The 10,055-nt window shown below is 39.9% G+C and overlaps 1 protein-coding gene across 1 annotated transcript; it reads left to right on the top strand.

Annotated features, from left to right (window-relative positions):
* Nucleotides 1-3,723: 3,723 nt before the first annotated feature.
* On the top strand, nucleotides 3,724-5,230 carry LOC311047084 (m7GpppN-mRNA hydrolase-like; the record flags this gene model as incomplete). The annotated part of the gene is made up of 2 exons (XM_084059669.1): nucleotides 3,724-5,025; nucleotides 5,150-5,230. The coding sequence occupies 2 exons, from the start codon at nucleotides 3,724-3,726 to the stop codon at nucleotides 5,228-5,230; spliced, it is 1,383 nt and encodes a 460-aa protein (XP_083915795.1).
* Between the last annotated feature and the right edge of the window lie 4,825 nt (nucleotides 5,231-10,055).

Raw genomic sequence — 10,055 nt, 5'->3', positions numbered from 1 at the left:
ACATGTAATTAATACGCTCAGAGCCATCCACTTCTCCACAACACGTTTGTGATTAGGATGCTCTAAACTCTTAAAATAGTATGTGTCATTGATTTGTTTCTACGGTTATGAAATGATCTGTTGAACAGACCACTTATATTTGTTTGTAGCCAATGGTCACCGATTCATCTGGTGGTGTACACTGATACAGGCAGGCACACACAACTGGGTACAGCAAATGTGGACATGGTACACAGACAAACAAATAGGAACTGACATGGAGATAAAGGCGTGACGTGGTTTAAATACAGAGAGCAGGAACATTTGAAGAGGTTTGACATGCAAGCAAATATCTGGAAACAATGTCTTAAGCAAGATGCCACACCATAGGACAATGGCTGGCAGCAGCAATGTATTCCATACAAACACTCTTCAGACTGGTTAACCATAGTAGTAACACAACCGTATTTGACATGTTCGTTCTATCTTGATATGTCTTAGTTTTACAGAATGTACAGCATTATGGCATGCCCCCCCCCTTACCCAGTGCACACTCTTGGACGCTACACTATTTAGGCCAATTTAGTAAAATAATTTGCTTTGCTATGATATTCTTATGAAAAATAACTCGAAAAATAACTCGTATTTTAACAATAAATAAAAATAAAAATAAAAATTGCATACAAAATCTGCAATATCTCATAATGTTTTTTAAACTATATTTAAACATGTCAATATGATAACAATTTGAATATGTTGTGCCCTAAATACCACTTATATTGGTTTACCTACACCCTTATTATGCTTATTTCCACTAATTTGCTCAAATATACAAATGATCTAATTACATATTATTAGGGGTGTAACGATACGTTTTAACAATGATTCGATATGTATCTCGATACTTGGTTGTCGATACGATACATGAACGATATAGGTTAATATAGAACGATACGATACGTTTTGATTCAGTGATTTAATCGATACGATAGATGAACGATACAGGACAGGTTAATTTAGAACGATACGATTCGATTCAATGATTTAAAATCGATATAGTAACTATTTGTTTACCCAAAAATTCTGTGTGAAAAATAAATACCTGGATACTGGATATAAACCCCTCTTTCTTTTTTTTCTTCTTAAAAGTACTTAAAAGTAATTGATAAAATTGATTATTTGCATTGCAAAACGATTCGATACGATTATTTGCATTGCAAAACGATTCGTTACGATACAAAGTCAAACGATACGATATTTTTCTGTTTGCATATCGATATAGTAGATCGTTGAAAATTCAAAACGATTTTTCGATGCAGTTACTATATCGTTACACCTCTACATATTATGCACAATCCAAAAATGTCCTAAGCAGAAATAGATTCCACAGGACAAGTTACCTTGGGATCAACTGTGAAAAGTTTGGTATGTGACCATTGTTTTCCAGAAATATGGTCTACTCTAGAATCATAATAATTGATAAATAGAACCTATTTGTATGGCCATAAATAGCTTATTACATGAACAAAGAGCAGTTTATTGGGACATTTACTGCTTCAGTAGTGGTCAGATGTACAGGAATAATATTTGTAAAATATAAGTACTTGGAATAACACTGAACAGAAAATGACCATGCGTTTGCTTTGTGTCATACATATGCATAATATATGCTAATTAGTTACCATAAACATACCCAATGGTTACACTGTAAGGGTCCTTACACCTGAATGAGATAACATGTTCATTATTTTAGCAGAAACCCATCACCAAAACACAAGTTGGATGACCTATACTCGTTATTTCTGCTAGTTTTATCAAATATTCAAATTGTCTCATTAACTATGCGCAATACAAAAAAAGAATTAGATTATATGTGAAAAATAATATTAGGATCAACTGAGAGAAGTTTGATACACCCGTTAATCAGGTTGTTATAGCTTTTGCCCTGTCTACTAGAGGACAAGGAAAAACATCTGCCCTGCATTTTTCACATTTGCCTTTTATAGCACCACCAGGAGGCCGACTTTAAAACTTTTTATTTTATTTTAAGCCTTCAAATTTTATCCAAATTTCACACAAACGCGGTCATGTGATCAGGATGGATCTGTTTGATTTTTCAGATTCCATCCTGATTGGCTAACATTGACATATAAAGTTGCCAGGAGTAGCCCGTTTTGAACAAAATGCCGCAAATCATGAACGCAGAGTTCGATTGCGGTGGAACTTTGCACACGCATTCGCACTACGTTCAAGAACAAATGCCACCCTTTTACAACACTTTTTTTTTATATTACTCCTACAAATGTTGTCCAAACATCATGCAAATCGGTACACATTATCTCGATAGTGAGATCAAGTGATCAAGATGGTTCCGTCCGATTTTTTTTATTTCATCCTGATTGGCGAACTCTGAACATTGCTGGCCCACAATAACCTACCTGACCTGTGCTCCGAGGAGCACTTTTTCTAGTTATTATTATTTTCTATAAATTGTATCAATTTATATGGCTTTCCTTCATAATAGGAGAGTTTGTTATCTGTTCTACAAACTGGGTAATAGAAAGGTAATTTGGTGGGAGGACTTAGAAATGTGATTTTTAAAAACACAATAATCATTAGAAATTCAATTATACCCCAGACACGTTTATGTGCATATCCCGTTTGTTGTCTCCGCCAGGCTGAAAGGCATGGCGAGAGAGTATATTTTACCCCCTGTCCGTCCGTCCGTCCGTCCGTCCGTCCGTCCGTCCGTCCGTGTGTCCATCTGTCCATCTGTCCATCTGTCTGTGAACAGCTAATCTCCGGCACCGTTGGCCCGGTCACTGCGAAACTGTGCACACACACTCCCTGGATGCCAATTCAGAACCTCTGCCCCAATTTTTTACATGGGCCTGTTATAGCGCCACCAGGAGGCCGATTTGTGCAAAACTCATTTTTTGATATTACTGATATTACACAGTATCTCTTTAGTCATGTGATCAACACGGATCTGTCCGATTTTCCACATTCCATCCTGATTGGCTAAGGTTTTGGCTTCCAAAGTTTGAAGGATTGGTCCGTTTTGAACAAAATGCCGCAAATCATGAACGCAGCTTGCGACACACGGAAAAAAATGTGATGCAATCAATTTGGGAAAACCTATTTCTATTGCTTTTGACAATGAAAGTTTCACTGTAATGTTATCATTATACAATCAAATAACGCATGGCAGACAGGACAGGTGCTGGCAGCCAAATAAATAAAATAAATAAAATAAATAAAATAAATAAAATAAATAAAATAAATAAAATAAATAAAATAAATAAAATAAATAAAATAAATAAAATAAATAATGGCGTCCATAATGTCAGTCATGATGTCATCAGTACTATGATGTCAATCATCTGCATATTAGGGCATAATACCAAGACCAAGACTACCAAGACTGGAATGTAGATATCAGTCATCTCATCTCCTTATTTGGGCATGAACCACAGAGTGCCTGTTCATCATACTACTTGGCCAGCTCATGATGTCAGTCATGTACGATGTCAGAACTAAGATGTCAGTCATCACTGTATTTGGCCAAGATGAAAACGTGCTCCTAGCCAGGGCTGACACCATATTTGGTCTTGGCTGATGACATACTGCTCAACTTAAAGTTTGATAGACCGGCTCCGCAGTGATCAGTCCATACATTCAGCCCCTGTGTCAGCTGCTAGCTTTGTTTTTGTTCTGCTGATGTTCTACAAACCCATTCACCTCATGGAAAGCAAACGCGCTGACATTCCTTCCTCGGTTCTGGATGACCTGTGCAGCCGCTTCCTCCTCCACATCCCTGACGAGGAGAGAGACAACGCCGTCCGGCTCTGTTTCCAGATTGAACTGGCCCACTGGTTCTACCTGGACTTCCTGCAGCAGCAGCACGGATTACCTCAGTGTGGAATGAGGGACTTCACCAGGGCTGTCTTCCACCACTGTCCCTTTCTGCTCCCTCGCGGGGAAGACATCCACCAGGTCCTTGAGCAGTGGAAGCTTTACAAGATGGGCATCCCCACCTACGGCGCCATCATCCTAGACGAAGCTCTGGAACATGTGCTGCTGGTTCAGGGTTACTTTGCAAAGACAGGGTGGGGGTTCCCCAAGGGTAAAGTCAACGATGGCGAGGAGCCTCGCAACTGCGCCGTGCGAGAAGTTTATGAGGAAACTGGCTTCGACATCAAAGATTGTATATGTGAAGACATGTACATAGAGCTTATCCTCAGTGACGTGTTTAGAGACGTCTTCAGAGATCCAATCACGGACCAGCTGGCCCGGTTATATATAATACCTGGAGTCTCCATGGAGACCAAGTTCCACCCCAGAACCAGGAAGGAGATCCGGAACATTGAGTGGTTCCCCATCCATCAGCTGCCGTGTCACCGGAACGACATGACTCCCAAATCTAAGCTTGGATTGACTCCTAACATGTTCTTAATTACCATTCCGTTTATGAAGCCGCTCCGACAATGGATAGCCAAGCTGAAAAAGGGCAAGTCCATAGAGTTGCCACCAGTAGAGTTTCTTATCAATGGCAGTGTTCCGTGCAAACCTTCGGATAAGCCCTTGCTCGACATGGAATGCTCTGAGCCTGCCCTGCTGTCTCCTGCTCAGACAGAAAGGCAGTTTGATAACATTAATTCACTATCCAATACTGACAGTATCAAAGACGCTAACGTCACAGATATCCTACACAAAGCTCTAGAGAAAGTGTTGCTGGTTCAGGGTAGGGGATTGCCCAAGGGTAAAGTGAACTGTGAGGATGCGCCTCATCATGACTGCGCCGTGAAAAACGTTTCGGAGGAAACCGACTTCGACAAGGAGTTTGGGAAGCTGGTTTCCAGAGTGTACACTGAGCTTATCCTCAACGATGTCTGTAGTGATGTTCCAATCACAGACCAGCTGTCCCAGTTCAGAGATACTAACATCACAGATATCAACTGGATTTCAACTGACAGTGAACCAGGGACCAGTGTCCTGACTAACAACCAACCGGGGGGCCACTGCTGTACAGGAAAGGGACTAGGAGTAGGTTTTTTCGGGAGCTCCGTTGCAGAGAGTAGTCTGTCACTTCTTGGCTATATGGTGGTTGACAGGGACAGAGTCTCGTATCATTTTCTGACTCCAAACTCGCCCTGTTCTTATTCTTCAGGTAAAGAACACTCCCACACAGATAGGTGGTTGCAGAAGATCAAAGAAACACTTGTGGGTTGGGGACACGGGCTGGGATTAGGTTTTTTCCTGAGTTGTGTTGCACAGAGTCTGTCTATTCTTGGCTATTTTGGCTACATTGTGGTGGACAGGGACAGAGTCTCGTATCATTTTCTGTCTCCATCCTTGCCCTGTACTCCTTCAGTCAATGGAAAATCACTCTCACAGAGATAAGTGGTTGCAAAAAGTAAACAAACAAAAACAATTAATTGCTTTTGCTCTAAGCTCTGGGAATTCTACCTGACAACTCAATCCAAAACTTTACAAGGGGCTGACAGAGTGTGTGGATCTTAATGAGCTGATGCTATTCTCTTTAATTCCACTGTCCTCATATCATCCCACAAATACACCAACAGCTGTTGCGGTATAAGTTTCCCCAAAACAAAAGAAAATAATGAAAAAACTAAAAAACAAAAACACTTTTCCTACAAAGTGGCTCCAGTCTTGCCCCGGGGAATGTGTGTAGCTGAACATTGATCCTCATCCCTCTGTACCCAGAGGCAGAGGGACTTGCACTCACGGGAGAAGTTATGTGGAACTTCTTTGATGCATGAGTTCTCAGACATTTTCTTGTCAAGGACCCCCAGTTCCATATGCATTAGGCCACTGACCCCATAACTCTGAGAGTGTACAAATGGAACCATTTGTACACTCTCAGAGTTATAGTTGGTTCATAATTATCAATATTTTTTCTGAGGGGTCCCTGGACCCCACATTGAGATGCAGTCAGTGCTTCAATGAAGAATTGCAAAAGAGAATGACAAACTAAAAGGATCACTGAAATTAAACAGGACAGGATAAGAGCATGACTTCCCTGTGGATCTCATGCGGTCCATTCTATGACATCAACAAATTATAAAAAAATATTCACTGATGCTGATCAGTCCAGTGGTTTCCGAGATTAGTTGTGCAGGCAAGCAGGCAGACAGACAGACAGACAGACAGACAGACAGACAGACAGACAGACAGACAGACAGACAGACAGACAGACAGACAGACAGTGTCCACTGTAAAAAAAACAACAACGGAGACTTAAAATAATCACACTGGGAACTACCATAATTAACTACCTGAACCCTAGTGTTCCTATTTTGGGATGAACACAAGAGTGAAAATAGCAGATATACAAGCTCACAATGCTTTGCAACGTGACGTGTTGTGAGCTTGTAGATCAGCTATTTTCAGCTATTTTCAGGGTGAAAGTGATTCGCTGAGGTGGACATTATGGCTGGAGTTCTCAGGGCTTCAGACGGGCTGGGCTGGGCCGAGACAGTCGGTTTATGCCAACTGGTGAGGTGGAGTAGGGCTAGGCTAGGTCTGGGCGATATGGACAAAATAAAATATTACCATATTTGTGACCAAATAACTTGATATCGATATTATGTCAATAATATTGTATTATGACAATATTATCCTTTTTTTTTTTCAAAAATAGGAAAAAATGCGTTGAGCTTGTGGATCTGTGTGCGTGTGTGTCATAGACTGTAACAAATATGGACAGAGGGAGCCCCGTGGTTTCTACAGACTAATTTTTTAAGCCACTTTTTCGTCAAATTCAAATCCGCCATCTTTGACCTTCTGGTCCTGAAAAGAAACAACTGCTATTGTCTGCAACCACAGCAAGGGCGGGTCTTCACTTGGTAGACCCTAGAAGCATACCTTACTTAAGCATACCCTACATAATCATAATTTAACGAATAATTTAACTTAATAATAAACTAGCGATTTAAAGCAAAGTGTTTATGAAAAGGTTTACTAAGGCAAAACAATTCAGTGTAAAGTCTGGCCAAAACCTTGTTCACTTGTATTGAGAGTAAATCCTTCTGGAGCCTGCAGGAAGTGAAACATCTGCTGGGCCATCAAATCCAGCGGAGATTGCTTGCTGTTAATATGCTATAACGAAGCAGAAGTGCACATACACATAGTAATATGAGGTACTTTTTCATATGTCTGTTTTATGAAGTCCACGTGTGCTGTCAGCTACTTAAAACCTTTTTTTAAATGTAGGATGTTAACTTCCACACATGTCACAACACGCTGGAAAATAAGCAGGTAACAATTAGGTATGCGTTGTAGGCACATATAAGCAATCACTCTCTGAATGATACAAAACAAGATAGCCAACAATGCCAATTTATAGTCACGGAGGGTCAGAAAAATTAAGAATGAGGAGATCGCTTTTGTCTGTGTTTCTTCTCATGCAACCCCATCTCTCACTCTCTCGTTGACCGTAACTTCACCGGAAACTGGCGTTTCCATTATGTGAAACTGGCGTTTCCATTATGTGGAGTACAATCAGAAAAAAACTTAGAGGACGACTTCACCACTTTTCAACCTATCTTCATATAATAGTTCCTCACTAATGCTCATGATAAAATTATACCATTTTTTTCTACTTGGTCTGTGTTTCATAGGAGGGCTGTGGACAGTCCAGAAACCCGTCTACCAGTGACATCATCGTTAGGCAGGATATTTTTTTCCAAAAAGATTACAATTTTTGAATTCAGATTTTTATTAAGGCGAGAACAATGGCATCTATTATTGCATTGCAACTTTCCAGGAATACAAAGCGTGCAGTTTCTATTAGCTTGGATTCCCCATCGATGATGTCACTGGTAGACGGGTTTCTGAACTGTCTACAGCCCTCCTCTGAGACACAGACTGATTAGAAAAAAATTGTACCATTGTAACAATCGGCCTTTACCTTGAAGGGATAATTCTTAACTAAAGGAAAATCAACGGGATCGGCAGGTTTTAAACTGAAATTAATTTAATAATAAAGCCACAAAATAAACAATTGACAAATGAAATGGTAAATAAATGATACACTTCAGGCTTTTAAATAAGACTTCTGTCCCTAACTCTTTCCCTAATAAACAAAATAAATAAACAAACAGATAAACAAAACGATACTTCTTCCACAAGCTCCTTCTGATCACAATCTCATTCAAATACAAATAATAAACAAATTACTCGGAAGGGTGAACGTCACCGCAGACCGACGCTCCAAACAATAACAACCGTTCACGCGTTACTGTCCAAACGGCCTCTTTTTCCCACGCTCTCGAGTAAGTCTATTAGTCCTTATATCCAAATGAAACGATAACGACCTTCCGCACGTCGCGGTCCGAAGGTAACTTTAATGTTCGGGGTACCCCATTATTTGTAATCCTCAGGAACAGAAATATGGACTCATCTCACTTTCAGCTATTTTCAGGGTGAAAGTGATTCGCTGAGGTGGACATTATGGCTGGAGTTCTCAGGGCTTCAGACGGGCTGGGCTGGGCCGAGACAGTCGGTTTATGCCAACTGGTGAGGTGGAGTAGGGCTAGGCTAGGTCTGGGCGATATGGACAAAATAAAATATTACCATATTTGTGACCAAATAACTTGATATCGATATTATGTCAATAATATTGTATTATGACAATATTATCCTTTTTTTTTTCAAAAATAGGAAAAAATGCGTTGAGCTTGTGGATCTGTGTGCGTGTGTGTCATAGACTGTAACAAATATGGACAGAGGGAGCCCCGTGGTTTCTACAGACTAATTTTTTAAGCCACTTTTTCGTCAAATTCAAATCCGCCATCTTTGACCTTCTGGTCCTGAAAAGAAACAACTGCTATTGTCTGCAACCACAGCAAGGGCGGGTCTTCACTTGGTAGACCCTAGAAGCATACCTTACTTAAGCATACCCTACATAATCATAATTTAACGAATAATTTAACTTAATAATAAACTAGCGATTTAAAGCAAAGTGTTTATGAAAAGGTTTACTAAGGCAAAACAATTCAGTGTAAAGTCTGGCCAAAACCTTGTTCACTTGTATTGAGAGTAAATCCTTCTGGAGCCTGCAGGAAGTGAAACATCTGCTGGGCCATCAAATCCAGCGGAGATTGCTTGCTGTTAATATGCTATAACGAAGCAGAAGTGCACATACACATAGTAATATGAGGTACTTTTTCATATGTCTGTTTTATGAAGTCCACGTGTGCTGTCAGCTACTTAAAACCTTTTTTTAAATGTAGGATGTTAACTTCCACACATGTCACAACACGCTGGAAAATAAGCAGGTAACAATTAGGTATGCGTTGTAGGCACATATAAGCAATCACTCTCTGAATGATACAAAACAAGATAGCCAACAATGCCAATTTATAGTCACGGAGGGTCAGAAAAATTAAGAATGAGGAGATCGCTTTTGTCTGTGTTTCTTCTCATGCAACCCCATCTCTCACTCTCTCGTTGACCGTAACTTCACCGGAAACTGGCGTTTCCATTATGTGAAACTGGCGTTTCCATTATGTGGAGTACAATCAGAAAAAAACTTAGAGGACGACTTCACCACTTTTCAACCTATCTTCATATAATAGTTCCTCACTAATGCTCATGATAAAATTATACCATTTTTTTCTACTTGGTCTGTGTTTCATAGGAGGGCTGTGGACAGTCCAGAAACCCGTCTACCAGTGACATCATCGTTAGGCAGGATATTTTTTTCCAAAAAGATTACAATTTTTGAATTCAGATTTTTATTAAGGCGAGAACAATGGCATCTATTATTGCATTGCAACTTTCCAGGAATACAAAGCGTGCAGTTTCTATTAGCTTGGATTCCCCATCGATGATGTCACTGGTAGACGGGTTTCTGAACTGTCTACAGCCCTCCTCTGAGACACAGACTGATTAGAAAAAAATTGTACCATTGTAACAATCGGCCTTTACCTTGAAGGGATAATTCTTAACTAAAGGAAAATCAACGGGATCGGCAGGTTTTAAACTGAAATTAATTTAATAATAAAGCCACAAAATAAACAATTGACAAATGAAATGGTAAATAAATGATA

Source organism: Gymnoscopelus microlampas, assembly GCF_963454915.1.
Source record: "Gymnoscopelus microlampas genome assembly, chromosome: 6".
NCBI classification, from domain to species: Eukaryota; Metazoa; Chordata; class Actinopteri; order Myctophiformes; family Myctophidae; genus Gymnoscopelus; species Gymnoscopelus microlampas.
Note: the sequence above shows the minus strand (reverse complement) of the source record. Positions and strands in the feature narration are given on the sequence as shown.